Here is a 22,863-nt window from a genome sequence, read left to right as displayed (position 1 = left end):
CTCGTCAGAATCGCCATCCCGATCGCCCTCCTCGTCTCGACCGTCCCCCAAGTCCACGTGCGCCTCGTCACCTGAAGGACAGTCCCGACGATCCATTGGGACAACGGCAGCAGACGGCTCAGTCGGGTCTCCGAAGGTCACGTGAGGTGAGCCGGGAGGGTCGACCGCAGCACCAGGTTCCCCGACCACGGCGCCGGGATCAACCACCGCGACAGCAGGATCGGCGACCACGGGCTGGGCTGCACGAAGCTCGGCGGGAGCACCGTCGACATCAAGGAACGAGAAAGTGAGCGGAAGCCCCGCATTCTCCTCAAGAAAGCCGCGGTGACACATCAGGGCCCCATTCCAGTACATCTCGGCGGAAGCCTTGGTCCACGCCTCCTCCGTCGCCACCAAATCCTCCTCGGCCAACCTCTCGAGCCGGGCGATGGTCCCGTTCGCCTCCGCCAGGCTATCGCGAAGGGATGCGATCAACTCCTCGCCATCCTTGAGCTTGGCATTCACGGAATCGAGGCGCTCAGCACAGAGTTTCGCCTCGCCTCGGAGGGAGGTCACCTGCACTTCAAGGTCAGAAATCTCATGACGAGCACACGTCACCTCAACGGACTGCTCTCCGTGCTTCAACATCAACGCCCTCAACTCCGAAGTGCGCTCGTCCAAGTCCTTCCTCAAACGTTCAACTTCGGCGCGGGAAGCCTCCTGACCCTCCTGGAAGCCGACCCTTCGCGCGGCCTCGACCTCCGACTTCAGCCGGTCCACCTCCGCACGAAGAGAATTCCGCTCCATCGAAACCTCTCCCTTAGCGTCCCCGAGATCCTTGATGAAGCCACGCGCAGTACGGAGCAGCTGCGCATTGTACGTACACGCAATGAAAAGCTGCGAAACGGGACAATACAGAGAACACAGTTAAAGACAGCTACTACGAACCGAACGGAGAAGGTAAGAATATTTACCGAGCGAGAGATGTCCGCCGCATTATCCATAGACTCGAGATCGCCATTCGCAATCACCGACTTGAGCTCGCCGCGCTTGGTCGCTTGAAGGTCGGCGACGCAACGGTCGGCGAGATCGTCCACGAGCTCGGAGAGAGTCGGGCGGGTTGGGCCGCGCGGTTTCTTCGCTGAAGGGGGATCGGCATCGGAGACACGACTCCTCGAACCACCGTCACCCTCCGAGCGAATGGGAGGGCGAGCATCGAGAGCGGGAGCGGCCGCTGAGACACCAACACTCGACACGCCGCGAAACGCGGCCGGCGGATCCAGCGAGGGTACGAACCTCCTCCTCTCATCCCTGGCATGGGAGACAGGAGCCGCTCTCGGGCCACGAGCCCCCGACGTGTCACGATCACCGACAGGCGGGGGCGGCAGAGACGTGAATTTTCTCTTCTCACGCGGCCCTCGGGAACCCGAATCCGCACCGGAATCACGACCTCCTGGCATGGCGCGCGCCCCGACAGGAGGATCCAACGAAGGCGTAAACCTCCTCCTCTCGCGCTGGTCCCTGGGAGCCATACCTACAAAAGATAACGAGAGAACAATCAGTGACAACAAATACGTAAACAAGTCAACAAGGGCAAGCGACGAAAGAAAAATCTCATCGAAGGGATATTTCTACCATCCTGCGCCCCCGGCAGGATCTCCAAGAAGTTCATAGGGGGTGATCGAACGCGCGGGGAAGACGAGGGAGTAGACCCCGACGAACCCAAAGCAGAGGTGTCCCCCGATGACACGACGATCGGAGAGGCGTAGTCCGGCGACGCGGCCGGAGGATCCGGAGACCTCGCGACAGGCGGATTCGAGGCCGAAGGTGTCGAGATCCCTTAGTGCAGGTCGGACTCCGCTAAGGTAGTGGGAGGAGACGCCTCCCCGCCTACTAAGGCATCCGCGCGATCCGGCCACCCGTATGGAAACCAACCGGAGGCCGCCCACGACTCGGGACTAAGAAAATCGACCTCCCGATGGTCCTCCCTGGTCGAGCTCCTGACATAGTCAGTGAATGCACTTGTCCGTTCAGTAACATCTCCAGGTGGGAAGTCCCCCATCACGCCAAACGCCCGGGGAGCGGTCCCAAGCAGCTCGTCTGATGTCCACACCCAGCCGGATTTCCATGCCTTGCCAATCCTCGAAGGAACACTGGCCAAAGGTGACTCGCCACCACGATCTCGCGGAGAATACGACCCGGGGGCGCTGCTATTGGGGTAAAATGAGAGCAATGCTCGAAGTTCATCGAGTGTCACCGCCCGACCGCAGTGCTTGTACCACAAGATGTGGCACGCGGTAATATAGCGGTAACAAGTCGGACTTAACTGTGCCGCGTGTAACCCAAGAGATGTAAGGAGATGCTGAAGGACGGGTTGCACCGGAAGACCCAGGCCATGCCGCAAACTATCCAGGTGGACCGCCGCCAGGCCCTCCGGCGGACGACTCGGGTCCTCACCCCTATTAGGAAGACGAAGTATCACGTCGGGGGAGAGGCGTATCTCATCACAAACCTTTTTGAGTCGTTCGATAGTAACCGAACTTGGAATGTCTAGTCCTGAGTAATCCGGAGGCCTCGACGAGAGACCCTTGCCCCGTACCCTGATGGCCTTAGGAGGATGCACGACTTCGACCGCTATCACCCCATCCGGAAATGACTCATCCCAATCGGTCCCAACGAGGCACCTCACCTCATCTCCATTTTTTCCCTTGTGCCTCTTCTTCTCATTCTTTGCCTTGCCCGAGGGGTCCTGAGCCCTCGCCCCCGCTATCTCCATCTTCCTCTTCCTCTTCTTCTTCTTCTTTTCAGATGGAGGACGGTAATCGGGATCATTGCGACGGCTCGGAGAACACGTCGCCGTCCCTCCATGAGTCTTGAGAACAGGTGGGGCGGACGCCTTCCGATTCGGAATAGTCTTAAGGACGGGAACGCGCGACGAGTCTTCACAATCGGACCTGGTTACACCTAAATCTCCATCCAAACAGGGTTTCAGGTTTAAGGACTTACCTCCGCAGCTGTGTCTCGACCCCCCCGGGAACCGACTCATGTCGCTCGCATGTGGCCCGCCATCTAGAAAACCATCCGAGTGGCCGCTGTCCAAAGGCATGAGCTCCGCTTGAGAAATCACAACACCCGTCGAAACGCTTGGGCGCACGTCATTAAGCCCCCCTAGAGCTCCAGCCCCGACCTGTGCGTTCGTGCCTCGCGAGAACCCCATCTCCAGAACGCCAAGCGTATCGGCAACGGAGCTCCCACGGACTAGCCCGACCCCGTGAAGCAGGTCCGATGCGCGCAAAGTGGCAGGTAGAGGCGCGGCTCCGGGCACCACCGTTTCCGGCGCGAGCGACGAAGGGGACGATCCCCGGTGAGCGAAAGGCGCGACCGAGACCCCCGGGTCCGACGCGGGCAACGAAGGGAGCGGATCTGTAGCTTGGGGAAGGCACTGTGCACGTTGAAGCACTTCGATCGGCCTCGTCGAGAGAAACCCAGACGCCGGAACTCCATGGACGTCGACGACGGAGCTCCCCCGGACCCGTTCGGCCCCGTGGCGTAGATCTGATGCGAGCGTGGTTGTAGGCGGATCTGCAGCTTGGGGAAGGCGCTGTGTAGGATGAAGCACTTCGGTCGGCCTCGTCGACTGAAACCTAGGCGCCGGAACTCCATGAACGCCGACAACGGAGCTCCCCCGGACCCGTCCGACCCCGTGGCGCAGATCTGATGCGAGCGTGGATGGAAAAGAAGGCGTGGCTCCAGGTGCCACCGGATCTGGCGTGAGCGACGAAGGGGACGAACCCCGCTGGAGCTCCGCCGAGACCTTCGGACCCGACGCGGTCGGCGAAGGGAGTCGGCCGACGAAGGCCGCGGACCCCGTTGAAGCTCCGCCTCCGACTGGTTTCATTCCCTCCGAGGCTTGGGAGCGTTGGCCCATCACGAGTGGCAAGAGCAAAGGAGGTGCGTACGCCGGAGCTTCGACGCGCGATGAAGGCAAAAGAATGTTGTCTGGTTCGCGTGAAGGAGAAAGAATAAATGGATCATTTTTGCCTTGGATATCCACTGTCCCAAAATTCTTTCCCAAAATACCCGCTGAAGAAATTGTTTTCCCTAAATCTCCATGGAGAGATTCTTCATCCACGTCCAGGGTACCTCCATTAATGTCCTCTTCAAGTGACACCTTAGCAGCCTCTAGGATACTCTCAAAATCCTCTTCAAACTCAAAAAACTCATCTTGAGGAGTAGAAGGAGGAATAAGACTAATATTCAATGGGGAAAGTGAGTCGGGTGGGACCTCTAGTCCGCTAATCCCGAGGTTGGGAATCATCAATAAAAAAAAAAAAAAAAAAAAAGAGGCTGGAGAAACAAGTGGAATATGACGAGTGGTAGAAACTACATGGAGGAATAGTAAAAAAAAAAAAAAAAAAAGTAAAACAAAAAGGAAAAAAAACCCCACCTTGTTGTGACGAGTGAATGGATGAGTCATCTCCCTTGAGCTGCTTCACTCTCCTCTTCTCAGCTCTTTTCCATCAAGAAAACAATAGATCACAACCCAATTAAAAAAAAAATTTATACTAGGGACGGTTTAAAAAAAAAAGGGAAGAAAAAAAAAAAAGAGAAAAAAAAGGGGGAGGCAAGAATCCCTCACCCGAAAGAACTAACCCAAGGCAAGCAACGACCCGTTCGGAGATTCTAGAGTTTCTCGAACAACAAAGTTCTCCGAGAAACTCGGGGGGTTAATGTTATGGGTTATTTTCCCTTCACAAGAAATGTGGTAGCCCAACCCAAAAACTAATGTGCACGAGGCCCGACCCAAAGAGGATAAGGAAAAGTCAGATGGCCACGTCATCGGGTCCCATGACCATCCCTTAGGTCCCATGACAAACCACCAAGTCAAATGGCCACGTCGTCGGGTCCCATGACCACCCCTCAGGTCCCATGACAAACCACCAAGTCAGATGGCCACGTCGTCGGGTCCCATGACCACCCCTCAGGTCCAATGACCAACCTTCAGGTCTCGTGACTCATGGGTACGTCTCATGACGACCCTCCAGGTCCCATGACCAATCGTTAGGTCCCGTGACCCCGTCAAGCAAGTCATAAGGCCAAGAGGATTGAAGGGCATGCTATCGCCGCGTCATTGGGTCCCATGACCGTCCATCAGGTCCCGTGACTCATGGGTACTTCCCACGACCACCCTTCAGGTCCCATGGCCACTCATCAGATCCCATGACTCCTCATAAGGCCTCGTGACCCCTATCGGATCCCGGGACATAAGGATTTGATGACGGAAATACCCCGGCTCTCAAGACAACACTATAAATACCATCACCTCCAACATTTGGGGGTAAGTTTGCTCACACTTACAAAACCTCTGCTTCTCTCTCATCAGAGCTTCTCTCTCTAGAATTTGAAGCACGACACCTAGACTAATGTTGAGCGTCGGAGTGCCCGCCGGAGGAAACCCCTCCGCGGTCCTTTAGTTCACGTTTCTCTCTTTTCTCAGGTGACGAGTCGTCGGAAATCCTTTTCCGGCACGGCGGAGGTACAGGTGTTGGGACAACTTCTCCGTTCGACCACCGCGCGGTCATAGGGTCCGGCCCTAGACCGAACCGCGGACCGGTTTTCGTGTTGATCCATTTTCAGGCATTAACATGACTTAAATCTCAAATAGTCAAATGCATAAACCCCGCCAATTTAGCTAACATAAACACATCATGTGACCGTTTTTTATGCCGCGGTTTTATTCTGATTGGATTATGCAGACGTGTGACATTTTATCACACAAAAAACTATATTATATTTCATACGAGGACGGTGACTTAAACTATATATATCAAATTCGCAAGCATATCAGCCAAAAAAAAAAAAAAGAAGCAAAGATCCAGTGTGTATCACATTCAGAATATACAGCTTATAAAAAATCACAGATGGGCTCGTTTCGGGGTTTTTTTTTCGGTGACGATCTAAAAGGCATTGAGTCCATTGCTGAAGGCTTCGTTGAACAATATCCTTGTCTGCATAGACTGAACCCCGAGAAGCCACGATAAGAGAGCCACGGGAGCCATGATTATGAGCCCTAACAGCAAGTCGTAGAGTCGAACCACAGACACCACTGTCTCCCAAATCACAGTCCTCATTTGCAGGCGATCACGGAGCACCTGCGCAATCTGTAGCAAACCCCACCCGGTGGGGACAAAACCCACCAGACTGGTCAACGTGTCTGTCAAATCAGTGAAATTTTGCAGCACTGGAACGATCACAAAACCCCCGGAAAAAAACACCAGAAACTGAACCAGGCGATAGCATATGTGATGGAAACACCAGAACGAAGCTGGCACTATCGCCTGCAATCTCGAGGCGGTACACAATGCCGTACTGGAAGAAGAAGAATCGAAAGCTCAGAAGAAATCTCCGCAAGATTTCCCCATAAACCGGTGGTCCTCAGATGTCGTTGCTCGTCGTACCACCACCTTTCCCAGCTCTCGTCGGGCCTCGCGAACACGCTGCCGCAGAAACCAAATCCAGGCGACGAAGCCCTCGTAGTCGTTCACGGCCTTGAGCCAGGCGAAGCCAGAGGGGTTGAACACGAACGGAGCCATGGCCCACGAGGCGACCAAAAACCAGCTCGATATGGTCAAGGGCGGCGTAGACTAAAGACGAGGTGTGGGCCACGGCGCCGTAACGCGCGTACACTCGGCGCCCGTAGTGGGGCCCGCGTCCCGACCGAGAAGGCGTAGAAGACGGAAGAGAGCTGGAATCATTAGCGCCTTCCAGAAGGACGATAGAAAGCCTCTCTGGAGCGAGCTCTCGAGTATCATCGGGAGGACGGTGAAGAGGCCGAGTTGGATCACGAACTCTTGGAGCTACGTCATAGAGCCCTCAATGCCGCTGAGAGCCATGTACATCCGGGACCATAAGAAGGCGTAGAGAGCGAAGATGAATACGGATGTGCTAAAAAAGAACCCCACGGTGGTGTAGAAGAAGGACAACATTCGGAACAAGTCCAGGGTGTGACCCAGCCTGTACACGTCTCTGCTCAGAGACTGCTCCGCGCTGCCACTCGCAATCTTGGCCTCAAACGCCGAGATCTGGATCAGTCCCACGTCTCTGCCCTTGCCTACCTGTGTGCCCACGGCAATACATGTACTCATGTTGGTGGACTATTTTCTTGATAAAATGAAATTTTGATTATTTTTAAACAAATATTTAGCGATATAACCAACAAAAACATAAGCATTTGCATTTTAGCCATTGTTATGTAAATGTTTCGTAAATAGCAAAAAATATGACGTAACCAACGTTATTTACACATAGTTGCTTGAAATTTACTCTGCATAAATAGATTTATGTGGCTATTTACCAAAACTTAACGAAACGTTGGTTATTTAGAAATTTCTAACGTTTCGTATGGATAGATAACAACTAGACCCATTTTTAGCGATTTCACCGGTCATGTGGGCGTTGGCGAGGTGGAGAGCGGGTTCCTGGCGTTGTCCGGCTGAAACCCGAAGAGCAAAGCCACCCACTCCACCGGAGCGCCGCCATGGCCGCGACGACCGAGGGGTGGTCAGAAATCATGTCGTCGACGGGGATTATGTCGTACGGATCGGCCATTATGATCCAAAGTCAACTACTGTATTGGGATCGAAGTCTTGCTGGGTCTTTCACTACTTATGTCAAAGCGGAAATTTTCTGCGAAACTTCGTCGACGAAGCTGATGATTTGACTTAGTACATTGTGACGAAAATTAGGAAGGTTTGTCGTTTATGTTATTTGTAGGATTCGTCTGATCATCTGACCGTTTTCGCGAAACTTTTCACTACACTGCATGGGAATCAGTATTTTTTTTTTTTTTTTTTGAAAATAGCATGGGAATCAGTATGAGTGTGTTATCATGCAACTTTATAATCTAGGGTCAGTAGTTCAATATTGATTGAACGACCAATTCATTTTTACGCTTTGTGTTTCGGCGATGTGCTTAAGACGATTTACTAAATTAGTGGGATTTACTTAACTTTAATAGTCCACATAAAGCTCTCGTCTTGGGATCGCAAAAGTTAATTTGTTTTTTTTCATTTTTGTATATAGGAAAAACTGAAAGTTAACATTTATAAAAGTTGATTTTAATAGCTGACAATTTTATTTTGGACATTTATAAAAGAGAAATGTAAAAAAAAAAAGGTACACTAGAAAAAAAAAATAATAGTCAACATATTTCTCTTTGTAGTAGTTTAAAAATGGGCCAGAGTACATTGGTCACCGTTTAATAAATATTAGAAGAAAAAAAACGGACACATGTCTTTTAATTTTAAATAAAAGTTGAAAACATATGAAATAAGCCACTTGGTTTGCATAAGGATTGAACTTTGTTTGGTTCCATGTTTGATGCATCAAAAGACACCTACTGAGTTTTGAAATGGCTATAAAAAGATACATGTAGTCTGGGTGCTACTACACACATCAAATTGGCCGAGATTTCAAGTAACTATTTAGTTAAGAAAATAAATTTCTATCCATTTGATTCACTTATACTCACACACAAATCTTAGACATATTCTTTGAGTGTAATTTGTAGTCTTTTGGTGGTTAATCGTACATCTCAAACTAATGCCGTGTAGAGGAGAGGTTGAGATCGGAATCTAAAAACTACTACAAAGTTCAAGCATGCTTGAAGATGTTGGTACCCTTGGTTATTTATTGCATCATTGTTTAGGTTTCTTAAATCAGGTTTGAGAAATTGGAAAACATTTTGAATTCCGTCGTACTTGTCATGTCAAAAAATTTCTAAACCCTAAATGTTATTCCCAACAATTAGTATTAGCGTTAGATCAATACATGCATAACAAATGTGAAAAATAGTTTGTGTAAATTCTAATTCAAAATGATCTAGATTGCTAGTGCGATTTGGCTTTAATCATGTTATTTATTCGAATTGTTTGTATATGTAATTGCTCTATTGGTTTGTTTTCGTATTTAGGAAATGATTTCAACTATAAATTCGTTTATTTTGAAAGTTATAATATTTTTAATGTCTAAACCCAATTTTCGACCGAGCCGTAAGTGTCCGCTTGGACAGATTTTAAATGGACAATACAGCAAGATATAATCTTTAAAATGGTTAAAAACATATTTTGAAACTTTGACTTTGTGCTCTCAATTTCATTCCATTAATTTTCTCCTATGCGTGTTGGCCCGGATTGCGCAGACTTTCATGTGCGTGGTCTGGCCACTTGACGAGCTCGGACAAGCCACAGACAGCCTCCCGAATCATTCGGGCACAGCCACCTCGGTTGTATGGATGAGCGCGCTCCCAAGCCAAGATATGCGCCGTGCACAGCGGCTTTGGCCATTTTTTTTTCCAAACCATTAAACTTCAAATACATATGATTTTTAATTAATTTTGGAACTATATTATTTCCAAGTCAGAGTTTTTACCTTTTAAAAAATTGTTTTAGTTTCAAATTTTTTTTAAATTCAAGTTTAAAAAAAAAAAAAAAACTTAATCATTTTCTGAAAATGTTTAATACAGTACTAGCACCCTCTTTAACTTCTGAATATTCATTTTTTTTAAGTAATTATTATCTATGATGTCTTAAATAAATTTTATACTAAAAATTCTACAAAATAGTTTAAAGAGTATGTGGATGATTTTGTTACAATACAATTAATTAGAGATGAAATGTATTGAAGAACTAATTTAATATATTATAAAATGGAAAAGAAAAATCTCAATGGTTCATACAAGAAAGCTTGTAATCGTCTTCTTGAATTGATTAACCCAACGTACCCAACGTCGCTCCATGATTCGTTTTCTCCTTTGGATCGTCGCCTCTGGACTCGGATACACAGACACCAAACTTGGCACGAAATTGTGCACTTCCCAACAAGAGTCGTGTGCGAAACGCTCAACACTTCTCTACGGCGGTCATTTTCATAATCAGTCGCGAACGAGTCACACATCTCCAGCTTCGACGTCATAGCGTCGTTGTCGTTTTCGCTCACGAAAAACGCATCCCTCGAAACCCCACAAAACCTTCAATACGAAGGCGGGTCCAGAGGAGAAGACTTCCCCGACCAAGAGAAACTCGAGACATCTCGATCCGAATCAATCAGCTGGAATCCGATCACGCTCACTCGACGGTTGGAAAACGATAGATATGCGAGGCTTTCCTTCCACTTGATGAGCCGATGCGGAACGTGGCCGGGTTTCGTGTACAAGTGGCCTCTGGGCTCGGCGGCAACGAAAATGATCTTGTTGCTGCGGAGATCGAACGACAGAACGCAATTTTGGAGCAACTCAACGGAAATGATCAACTAGTATAGACGGCCATTGAGAAGCAACCCGGCTTGGGTCTTGATCACCGAGACGGTGTGTCCGTATAACAAACCCGTCTTAACGAGTTTCCACTTCCCGGAATTCCTGCTAAACATGTCGATTCTCAACTTCAGAACATCTTCAATCTCTATTTTCCTATCAGAGGCTTTGGAAATCACATCTTCTAAGTGCTTGAGCGCACTGATCATCGTCCAAGCAGCAAGGGACCTAAGCTCAGATGTCATGGAAGGCACAGTGGGAGCCTCTGTAGACGTAGAGAACGACTGAGGCACACTACTGAAGTGAGACTGCTGATGTCTGCAGCATGGTGAGACTAAAAGAGCTTGTAATTGAGTGAGATCTTTCCTAGAGCAATAAGAGAGGACTTCGGTTCTTCCTCATTCATAGCATCTGTGTGCTCTTTGAGAATCAATCTACACAGAAGAGAGAGATATCCAATGGGAAGCTTGATAGTTGCCTCTGACCCAGTATGTCTAATCACATTAAAACCAAAATTTCCTAAATCTATAGCTACACATGTGCCAACCTGATGGATAAACTGAGCAAGTATGAGGAAAATTCCAGTAGAATGAGCAGATGGGGCCCAGCTCTTGACTTCAATCTTGGGAAGAATAGAGTACTTAGAGTTCAGCTTTGAGGCCGGGTAAAGACCCTTGTCTGGCCACCCCTTTTTGTCTTCCCCACCAGAGATCTCCATGACCAAATCCATGACCAGATAGTTGTTGATGACTTGGGGAGATAAACTAATACAGTTCCCACACATGTGCACCTTCAGGAAGTCAGGAGAGCTAAGATCTGTAGCCTTCTCATGAAGATTAACAATGAATTCCTTGACTAACAGGTCATGATAGGCACCAATGTTGTTCACGGTCATCATGAGATCAGCATCTTTAATGCACTGGATGATCTGTCATGGCTTCCATATGCTCGCATCTTAGAGAGTATGAAAAGAGATGTCATCTAATAGAATGTATGGGATATCATTCATAGACTTCTTCTTTTTCTTTTCAGAGTGTCTCTCATCTTCCTCTTCCTCTTCGAGAATATTAACAACGTAGTATGCAACATTATTAGGAACATCATGGTCCTCAACAATTTTCTTTCTTTTCTTCTGCTCAACCTTCTTCTTCTTCGAAGCAGGTTCTTCATCAGCAGCTCCCTTTCTCTTCTTCTTTTGATCTAGCTTATATTTCTTTGGTCCTTTAAATGAATCAGAACTATGTACAAAAATGTGAGTGTCTCTACTCATAGCTTTCACAAAATCTTCTTCTGAGAGGTGCTTTATAACCTTGAAACCATTGACCTTCTTCGGAAATCCATCAACAATCTAATCAGAGTTGTATACACAATCCCTAAGGTCTTTGGCCATCTGATCCAAGGTTTGGTTATCATCTACACTTGCCTATTGTGGAGTTTTGTTGAGATTATGAACATCTTTTGTAGTCTTTGAAGTTTTTGACTAATCTGGTGCAGGAACATCAGGAGAGGGATTCTCGGAGGCACCTTGAGTCTCTCCTTCATCATGCTTAGGATCGAAGGAAGCTCAAGCCAATAAGCGAGCCGTAAACTTGACGGTGAACATGCCTGAGGATGAAGCCGTCCACGCCAAGATCTCTCCTTTACTTGGGAAAATAATTCGCACGAATCGAATTTTATACTTGGGTTCACAGAGAATTTTCAGCGCTTTGTCACACTAGAGGTAAAGTTTGTGAATATCCCATACTCTATGTCTCGGAACAAATAGGTAGCCAACCGATTTCGGCAGTGGAGACCTCTGCGAGATAGCCTGAACTTACCTGAGGTCATGAGCCCATTTATCCTCAAACAAAAGAGTTATTGTTCATACTCTGCCTCATAGAAGGAAATTCCTTTGAAGTAAGCAAGGGGGACGCCGAACATACACACTTTTGGATAAGGTGAACAAACCTCGCCGAAAATCCAAAGCACTTAAGGACCTCAAACAAAAACTTCATTTATTTTATCATAGGCTTTACTCATATCGATCTTGCTAGCCATGATGCCCGATAGAAATTTTTCCTCTTCAATTTATATACCACTTTTCTCGTAAGAACAGTGTTTTCTGTTATCCATTGACCCAGGACGTATGTCGATTGATGATGGGAAATTAACTCATTAAGGAGAAACTGTGCCGAGCGTTGATAAGCCGAATGATGATTTTGAAATTAAAATTGCAAAGACTAATCGGTACTAATAGAATTATCCCTATTATGCTTTTTGTTGATTCTACTAACTTTAAAATTTTCTTAATATAATAATTCGTTTTGTTTATTTGTTAAGGCTCTACTAACTTTAAAATTTTCTTAATATAATAATTCGTTTTGTTTATTTGTTAAGGCTCTACTAACTTTAAAAATTTTCTTAATATAATAATTCGTTTTGTTTTATTTGTTACGCTCGGGCAATTAGTTTGTTTTATAAACCTATTATTACATGAGTCATCACAGTTGCCTCCGTAGCACAGTGGTAGTGCGTTCGCTTCGTAAGCGAAAGGTCTCGAGTTCGATCCTCGACGGTGGCTTTAATTCCTGTTGTCTTTTTTGTCCATCGTCTGCAAGAACGACATAAAAGCTTAAAAACGCCGAGTCGTTTTTTTTTTCTCAGTGGAGTTATTTCTTACATCTTCGCCTACAATTTTTTATATTCCTTTATTTAACTCATTAAGGTATATATGTTTGCATAGTTTTCTTTCGCTTAAGGATAATCAAAGGCCTACACACGATTCTACTGCGATTTTATATTATTTCGGAGATTGCATGCGTTCTTATATTTGTATTGTGTGCGATTATAAGAGGACATTTTATTTAGACTGATAAGATAACATATAATCTATTATTACACACTGGACAACCGTGAATCCGTGATTTGTATAGTCTGTCACTTATATTTTTTTTTTAAATTTGTTTGTTTTTTTATTATGAAAAAAAAATGTGGGCTAGTAATTAGAAAGTATTGTGGTCCTTATTAGCTCACTTTTTTATTGGCTAGCTAGATTATAAAATTAATCAAATTTCGGTTTGCAAAATCAAAGTTTATCCATTTTTGTTTCACTAACTCTAGAGAAATTTTACTAAAATTGTAAGAGTTTATCTAAAATTAGCGAAATAAAATTAAAAACATTTTTTTGCAGCCGGTGTCAGTAATTTTTTTGACTTTGACTATTTTACTAAAAATTAAAAATATTAATTATTTTTTTTTGCTAAAGAGTTAGTTTCAAATATTTTTTTGTATATATTTTTTTCTATATTTAATCGGTTCATTTGTTGGTATTTTCAAACAGTAATATGAATCACAAAAAATTATGTTCAGTTACCGTTAAGAGTATATTCAGACAATCAATCTTTAATTCGTCTGGGAGAGGCTAATTCACACATGTAGTGTCACTATGGCTGGAATGGCGTAAATCAATTTAAAGATTTCCCCTACTATCCCCTTCAGGTGTTTGAGTTTATAATATTTTTTTTAAGAGCATTTGCCAAACTAGGTGCCACTGTTTTCAAATATTATTTGTAGGTTGTTGTGTTTCCCATTTATAGCTTCCAATATTTCTATCCATAAGAATTTAATTCTTAAAAAAAAAAAAAAAAAAAAAAAAAAAAAAAAAAAAACATAACTAAATGCTAAGTTTAGCGGAGCGGTTCACTAGTTGCGTTTATTGCAACTACTGTAATTTGCTACTCTATCTTTCTCAATACTATTCAAACATGCATGGAATTTTATGCAATCAATTAAGCTTAATATATCACTGGGTTTTTTTTTCGATTTTCCGGGTATATTTTGAACAAAAGCTGAGAACCAACTAAATCATTTAAGCTAATAATAAAAGTAGGCCGTGCCTGAGTATGAAACTTCTATGTCATATTTACCAACGTTTTGATAAGGACTGCATTTCGATATAAATCAAGGGGTGGTCCAATTCTGATCAACGGTGTGTAGATATAGCAAAAGGACCACAATTTCCATAAATCTCAGTAGTAGTAACCATCACAAGCACGCCTATAGACACATTCCATTATTCTTTTTGTATATATACCAAATTTAATAACCCAAAAAATACAATATTGAAAAATGGCATATAACATATAGGCATCGAAACACACACACACACACGCATATTTTTTGTTAGATGTTGAATAATTCTTTGAACTCTATATATACTTATATAATAAGGACCACTGTAGCTATAATATATAGGTGAGCTTCATTTTTCTTTTTCTTTTTCTTTTTCTTTTTCTTTTTCTTTTGGTGACACACTTTAAGAGGTCCGACTCCAAACAAGGACTGTGGTAGAACTGTTTCTTTATTGCTTTCTTGGATCTTGTGACACATAATTATTGCTGATCATGATCAGAACCTACTCACACTATTACGACCAGAACGAACCAATCCAAAATTTCTCTCTCTCTCTCTCTCTCTCCCTCTCATGCTCATGAGAGACTTCCAAATTTCTCTTTCTGTCATGAGAGACTTGTGTCCCTTCCTTTTCATCTCAGAACAAAATGCAGGATCTAAAATGCCATTATTGCATACATATATACAGATTATTATTATTTTTTTCGATGTGTGGAATAATGCTTGCATGTAAGTTGACACAGTCGAACAATGAAGGACTTCGTTTACTTCCTAGATACTACTTCTGTATCAGAAGAAGTAGGCTTGTGCGTGCTCATGTGTTTGTTTTTATGAAACCTAATTATTGGGGTGTGTCTTTTTCTGGAAGTTAACTCCACATAAAAGAAAGAAAAATAAAAACCCTACTCCAGAATCAGAATCTTTTGTGGAGGTTTGACTTGAACATCCGTCTAACTAGAAAACCTTCAAGCCTTTTGTACGGCAAGATTGAATCTCTCTTACAAAACTTGGTTCATATGTGCTACATTAAAACTAAGAATATATGAAAGGCCGAGCAAAATGGATAAAAGTCGCTTATTTTACGATTGTTTAAAATATTCGATTAAATATCTGTCATGCTCTAAGATGTCATCAATATGGAAAATCTGGCCACATAGACCACACTTCCTTGAGCTCTTAAGATTTATTAATAACTCTATAAGAAATTTATTAACTCAAAAGAAATTTCATATCTAAAAAGAAAATGGATCAAAACTTCAACATAAAGTATCTTGAAATTGCTTTCAAAGCCATATATTCTAACAATTGGTACTTTGATAGTGGACATATGTCATGTGATTTGAATTTAATCAAAGATTTCACTCCAATATGGGGGGGATCAGTAACTTTAGAAGAAGGAAACATGTACAAGGGTTATATCCAAGGATGAATAGTAATTAAATTAGAAGGATTTCCAATCACAAATAATGTATTGATATGGAAAGTTTATTAGCTAATCTTATAAGTATCAGCTAATTAATATTAGTCAAGGACTTTGTCCTTTTAACAAATGGTTGAAGATTTGGGGTTCAATGACAGCGAGGCCCACATGGTCTAAAGGCATACTTCATCTTTCGGATAGGAAGTTTTCAACCCGCACGAGCCCTAATCTCTGCCTACTTTGAATCAAGATATGAGAATAGAGTATTGAGCTTCAGTGAGTGGCCCGTGAATCAACATCGTTTTATTATGTTGCATGCGTAGAGTACAAGCAAGTCGTTTAGTTTGAAACCTTTTTCTTGTTAAAGCTAAACGTTGTCGTTTACACACAACGAGGCTTATTTTTAATTGCCTACATGGCATTCCCGCATTTGGATATATATGCGTGTATTGTATATTCCATTTTGGAATGATTCGAATAATAGAAGTTCATTCAGACCAATCTTGATTCTCTCATTCTCATATTGCTAAACACAATCCCTAATTCAAGATTGTAATATGATATCAGAGCCAAACTCATTCTCGATGTTGGGCCACCCGTTTCTACAAATTTCACGCACCAGTTGTTCAATCCTGGGCGTGAAAATGGTGTATCAGGAAGTCCCACATCGACTTGGGATGTTTCCTTTATGCTCCTTATAAAGGTCATGGGTTACTCAATTGCCAGTTGGTTTTAAGATGGAACCCCATGATACTTTAACGTTGTTTTCTCCTTTTTTCGATTAAGAGTGACGCTTTGATCATCGTGGGTTCAGGATCCAATGAATGGCAGAAGCAGAACTCATTGAACTAGCTGAACGATCTTATAGGGTCCATATCTAATTTTGTGAGGTTCCAGATTGTAAGTTCAGCCATTGCATATAACCAATTTATTGTTGTGTGAGGAGTCGGATATTGCTTCTGCCTGTTAAGGTGTAGTGAGCACTGATGGAACCAGAATTCTGTTTTGGTAGTGCAGAATCTAGATCGCCTGATTTTATTTCAATAAGAGCCTCTTGAGCAAGGAGAAAAGACTCGAGTTGCTCAACAATTCGCATCATCTTTTCAAGCGATTGTGCATCGTATGAATGTCTCATACTAATTAGGTAGACCTTCACAAACTGCTTCGATGTGATCTTTCACTGTGAACTGAGTTTCAACTAGTATTAGGAGATCTACTAAGCCAAAAAATTTAATAAAGATACTTATTCATGCTCATATCATTCTTCTTCGTCTTGTGAAGCTGAGTTTTGAACTAAGACACTTCTGCTTGGACTTGAGAGGAGAAATAAGAACCTAGAGTTTTTCAGACTTGACCTGCAGAATCACAATTCACTACTCAGATAAGGAAGCTTTCAGACATTGAAGCGAGAAGCCAAGACACAAGTAGTTGATCTTGTCTCTCCCAAATTCTGTACTTTGGATTCACCGGTTCCAAGCAAAAAATCTTCTAAGTCATGGCCTCTCACAATTGATTGTATCCATTTGCGCCATATCAGGAAATTGCTTGCATCAAGCTTCGCCACGATCGAACTATTGAAAACTATCGAAGCATTCTTCGATCCGGATCCGGAGGAGTATCCGGTCTTGATGACATTGTGCAACATAGTTGTATGCTAAAAAAATTCCAACGCCGAAAAAACTATAGCTCTGATACCGTATTAGAGAAATGAAGGATAGAGAGAAAAGTGTTTGGATTGTATTTAGTGTCTCAACTAATAACAAAGTACAAGCAAGCTATTTATATACTAAGCAATCCAACTGACCAATAAGCAACAAAGATGACTAACAATACTAACCACTGAGCTAACGTGGATGCCACATCACCACTGTCCTTGCTCTATATCTAAGGTTTGTAGAGATTATGTGTTTTATTGATATTTTAAAAGTTCGGATAAATCTCTAAGAATCTTACGCATTAAATATTTTCAAGTTTCCAAGGATAGGATTTGATGAACCTAACTAAAACAATGGAGACAGAGAAAGATAAAATAGATCTCATTTGAATATGGTAAATTTAAGAATACTTGGTAATGTCAAACCTTCTATAAATCTATTTTTTTAATCATTTTTAGACGTTTTTGTCCTTATTAATCTACATGATAAACACGAGATAAATAAATAAAAGTGTAAACGGTACACATAAATAAGTCAAATAAAACTGTTAACGTAAAAAATATTGAAATAATAAGTATTTACAAAATATACACATTAATCACAATCCCTGATATACTTGGAGAATTAAATTTTAAAAAATATGGAAGGTAACTTCTTCAAAATATATTAATTATAAAGAAATTCCTATGATGAAAGTGCATCATTGATAACAAGATGGCAGATTTGTCTATAGGCACTCAATTTACAAAACCCTGTCCTCGTGCTCCCATATAGCGATACATTAAGACAATTATTAGTGGAGTTAAACGCGCATTTAATATGTGTTCGTATATAATCCCTGAAGGCTTTAATATCTTTGTTTAACTTGAACATTCTTAACTATGCCCCTTATCTATGTGGCTGTAATTTATGAAACACATTAAATTACTAACAGCTAGCATAATAATAAATGTAAATATCTGCTTACTTGTATTTATGTACGCAGTAATTAAATTTTTTATATATATATTTATGGACTGGCCAATATAAATATCCTATTTCGATGATAAACATAATACATTATATATATATATATATATATATATATATATATATATACACACACACACACACACACATATATATATACACACACACACACACGCACGCGCGACTTAATAAGAGATACTGGTTTTTTTTTTTAATTACTCTTTGGCAACTACCTCTCTATTTTCTTAGCCCTTTTATCTCTTCAACGAGGTTATTGGGCATGAAAGCCTATTCATAGCTGCCTATATTCTGTAAAACCTAATTACAACTATTTAGTTTAATTTACTTTTTAGAATGAAGTATAAACTTTTAGCTGTGTCTACAAGACTACAACCCAGTGTTCACTAGCGTTTTTCTTTCCCTCTTATGCATGCATGTAGTATTAAGATATATATATATATATATATATATATATATATATAATATATATATATATATATACGCTGTCAAATTGAACCAAGAAATTAAGAAGGGAATATAAATAAAATAGACCTCTCTTATCCAACTCAAACTTTGTTATTTAAATCACAATAAACGTTACATAATTTATTTTAAAATATTATACTTAATGTTTTTCGTAAAGAAAATAATTTTTTTCTGGATTATAATGGGAAGATTGATCACTATTTTGTTTTGAAAAAATGAATTACTTATATAGACGCTTTATGCGACGAAAATTTTTCCATATCACTCTTTTTTCTTTTATGTAAATTAATAATACTTCAGAATAACTCTCGTAACGAAAAAGAAAACGAGAGAGTAGTATCAGGAGTCAGGACTCAGGACAGGTCCCTGAAACCTTCATTCTTCTGCGTACGATTTTAAAAAAAAATTCTATTACCACTATGAATCCGAAAATATATTTTAAACGCTATAATTCATTACCAAACTAGTCTAAAACGATGAAAAATAAAAGTAGTCTTCTAAATAATAATAGAATGTTTAACCGAATTTTTTTTTAAACAACGTTAAACTAAATTTAAATATTATATATCTGCAACAAGACAAAAGGCACATATATGCATACCATTAAAAATAATAAAAAATAAATAAAAAAAGAGCTAGGATCATTTTTCGTACACTTAATTATTTTTTATTACTATTATTGTAGGTGTCACTTGTAATTCTATCTGGATATCCAAAAAAATTCAATATACCAGTATTATATTTAAATGTGTTATAATAAATTTTTTAGCGTAGTATAATTTTTTTGTGACGATATCCTTTATATTGAATCTAAATCATGTACATATATATCTTAAGTTTGGGTTGTAATTATGTGTATAGTGAAAATTGTGTGTAGTGAAAATTGTGTATAGGATACTGATTTTCTGAAGAAATAACTTTATGGAGAAAAGGTTACAGACCTCCGACATAAAAACACATTTAAGCGTTAATTAACAATTATTCAGACCTGATATTTTAATTAAGTCAATAAAAAACAATCGATGGTAGAGAGATTTATATCTCTTTTACTATGAGAGTAAATCCCACGCTTTCGTCCCATGAATTGAAATGTGGCACATTCCAAATGTATTCTGAAGCATATATAATCATAAAACACACCAATTATTTTTGGGGAAAAATAAAAACTCAAATCAATTATTGCAATTAAAGTAGGGCATACCGGTGAGAAAGGGTATGCTACTTGGTTAAAATAATTCAGAAGAAATTATGAAGCTAATTATGAACATTACATGTCTCAGACATGTAAGGTACACACATATATATACATATATATATATATAGATATACACATACATACATACATATCACCATTAGAGTGCAAGGCAGTAACTTAAGTTTGGACATATGGCAGACTATAACTAGCTATACAAAATTGGAGAAGGGAATTTCTTTTTTCAGAGAAAACTTACAGTTCTAGTCAAATGAAATAAGCCCAATAAATCATAATAATATATATATATATATATATATATATATATATATATATATATCGATCCATTCGTAATTACATAGCAAAAGATCTAACATAGTCAAACCCTTTGTGTAATTCTAAACATAAATATATTATGTATCCAAAAAAAAAAAACTTATATAAATATGTCAAACGACAAAATTAACTCATTTCGAAGAGATGATTATTATGCATATATATCGTACTGCAAAGACAGAAGAAGCACGTGACGTTTCTTCTGAATTCTAAGTATCCACAGTTTTTTTTTTTTTTACTCTTTCTAATCGGTATTAGCAGAAAGAAATCCACTTTTTTTCCTTGCAGCTTTATCTGAATCAACAGAAAGCTTAATAGCACAGAGAAGAAAGAGAAGCTTCCATTAATTTTTTTTTTCTCAGAGGGGAAAAGAAAAGCATCTAGACATTGTTGGCACAAACTGTAATGTATAATGTTATGAATACACAGGCAAAAAATGAAAACAAAAAAGGTACGTTCAGTTATCACGGAAAAATTTAGGTTCATCAATGGAAAAATGCAATACATATACTACTGTACACACATACATAGAAACTACAGAAAGTTTTTTCAGTAATTGAAAATAATAATAATTCAGCACACGTTTCGCTATATCCGAAAAGATCACATTAATTAGTTTGTAATGATTTATATCGGAAAGATTATACAGATTAAAACTCTACTGTAAGTTTAAACATATATAAAAACACACAAAATCATGGCTTACTTGTGCTAATTATACTTTCCCCACATAAACGGAGACAAATCTCGGAGCTATCCATGATGATCCTTTCCATGTCGGCTTCCGAATCCCCCGTGTGAGAGAAACCTCGGGCTGTTGAAGATCGATCTGATCGAGGAGCTCGAAGGATCTTCGACATGAACATTGGCACTAGAAGATGGCATGAGAGAATAGTTCTGAAGGACGTGGCTAGTATGATTATTATTATTATTATTATTATTAATCACATTGATCATCGCGAGCGGCGACGAAGTTGATCTCGCGGCAGCCGTACTCTGATCGTGTCCGATCATCATCATCATCATCGTCGTCTGATGATCCGTCGCGTACGACTGCGCTATCGGATTCGCCAGCTGTCCCCCGAAGAACAAAGACGGCGACAGAGAAGAAGAAGAAGCAGAAGCAGAAGCAGAAGAAGAGTCGATAATTTGCGGAAATACCCCCAATTGCCCTAACCCGAGCTGATGATGATGGTGATTGTGATAAGACGAGAAGAGGTTTTTGTGAGGGAAGAACGAGAAATCGTCGGCGTTGAGGACGGGTTTGGTGGTGGGATTATTATGATTATGATTATGGTTATGGTGGAATTGGGGAGGAAAGTGGAGAGGTGGGAGATTATCGATGTCGGGTTTTGTGTTGTCGATGAGCCAATCGATGACTTTGCTGGGCTGGCCGAGGCCGAGGCGGTCTTGCAGATCGTAGAGCTGAACCGCCGTGGGGACCGACAGCCTGATCCGACGGTCACGAAGCCCTCTCACCGTGCACACCTTGCTGTGCCGGTCCTTCCCTCCGAAGCTCCGAGAGACCCGAACGATCCGAGGGTTTCGAAACCCCGCCGACGACCAGTGCCGAGTCGATGACGTGGCGGCCTTCTTGTTGTTCGTGGCCGATTCCTCTTTCGCTGCTCCGATTTCCTTGTTCTCCTTTGCGCTTGGTGTGATCATCATGATGACCGATTATTGATTATGGTGTGATTGTGATTGGTTTATCATCGGTCGTTTTCTTCTTCTTCTTCTTCTTCTTTTTTATGAGCACTGAAATGGAAAAATCATTCAACACTACTTGCTGTTAATGATCATGGATAGCAATATGGATAGCTAGCTAAACTTCAGATTTTCCTTTTATAATTATTATCTTCTATGATTTTTGAGTTGGGAAAGGGAACGAAACGGGAAAGTTTGTTGAAATTTCCCAAATAAAATCTATCTGAATTTCCGAAACCGGAACAAAATATATTTTAGTGAAACTACTCCAAGTAGAATGAGATGTGTTGATGAGCATATATATGTATGTATATATAGGGCAAAAGAATCAGGAAAAAAAAAAAAAAAAAAAAAAAAAAAAAAAAAAGCTAAGACACTTTGGATCGGTATCTCTCTTAATCTGCTGAATATCTGCAATAAATATCGTTCGACGGACAAGAATGAATACACTTACAGATCAGTCAAGACTATGATGCATGATGATGATGATGATGATGATGATGATGATGATAATGACTGAATTAGAAACTAGGTTTCTTGGGTTGTGTCCAACATACCCAAAAACTGGAGAAGCACTGTATTACAGTCTTGGAACTCTCTCTCTCTCTCTATCTATATATATATATATATATATATATTACTCAACTCTCTCTCTCTCTCTCTTCAGACCTAATTTAACTATACTGCTTGAAAATAAAATATTTGTTTTTTCTTTTATCTCTTACAGGGAATAGATATGAGCTTTAATAATTCACAATTTTGGTAAAGAAAAAGATGCCAGAATAATTATTTAACTGTGCCCCTTTACATTAGAATGGGAAAAGGGAAAAGGTATGGCATACCTAATGCCACGTGGAAGTCGTATGTTTTACATGTCAGCAGATGAGGTTGGTTTTATTTTTTCTCTAAGAATGCAGTCCAT

At 41.3% G+C, this 22,863-nt stretch overlaps 2 protein-coding genes, 1 non-coding gene and 1 pseudogene across 4 annotated transcripts; 1 reads left to right on the top strand and 3 right to left on the bottom strand.

Moving 5' to 3' along the window:
* Window positions 1-1,293: 1,293 nt before the first annotated feature.
* Window positions 1,294-4,297, bottom strand: LOC149384225 (uncharacterized). Its single transcript, XM_089628001.1, has 2 exons — window positions 1,615-4,297; window positions 1,294-1,513 (listed from the first exon to the last, which is right to left on the bottom strand). Exon 1 carries the CDS (start codon window positions 4,295-4,297, stop codon window positions 1,820-1,822), a length of 2,478 nt encoding a protein of 825 aa, XP_089484127.1. The 3' UTR covers window positions 1,294-1,513; window positions 1,615-1,819.
* A 1,597-nt stretch (window positions 4,298-5,894) lies between these two features.
* Window positions 5,895-7,124, bottom strand: LOC149384224 (callose synthase 11 pseudogene; annotated as a pseudogene).
* Window positions 7,125-12,776: 5,652 nt separating this feature from the next.
* TRNAT-CGU (transfer RNA threonine (anticodon CGU)) lies at window positions 12,777-12,848 on the top strand. Its single transcript has one exon. It is a non-coding gene; the product is annotated as a tRNA-Thr (tRNA).
* A 7,850-nt stretch (window positions 12,849-20,698) lies between these two features.
* TCP17 (TCP domain protein 17) lies at window positions 20,699-22,544 on the bottom strand. Of its 2 annotated transcripts, none has more exons than XM_089629187.1 (2): window positions 22,396-22,544; window positions 20,699-21,992 (listed from the first exon to the last, which is right to left on the bottom strand). In XM_089629187.1, the coding sequence occupies exon 2, from the start codon at window positions 21,903-21,905 to the stop codon at window positions 20,991-20,993; it is 915 nt and encodes a 304-aa protein (XP_089485313.1). In that variant the 5' UTR covers window positions 21,906-21,992; window positions 22,396-22,544; the 3' UTR covers window positions 20,699-20,990. The 2 variants fall into 2 exon arrangements, with proteins under 2 accessions (XP_089485313.1, XP_089485314.1); XM_089629188.1 differs by having other exon boundaries at window positions 22,499-22,531.
* Window positions 22,545-22,863: the final 319 nt, after the last annotated feature.

Source organism: Urtica dioica, chromosome 10, assembly GCF_054948205.1.
Source record: "Urtica dioica subsp. dioica isolate 48M chromosome 10, U.dioica_male_clone48M_v1_H2, whole genome shotgun sequence".
Lineage (NCBI taxonomy): Eukaryota > Viridiplantae > Streptophyta > Magnoliopsida > Rosales > Urticaceae > Urtica > Urtica dioica.
This window is presented reverse-complemented; position numbering and strand designations above follow the sequence as displayed.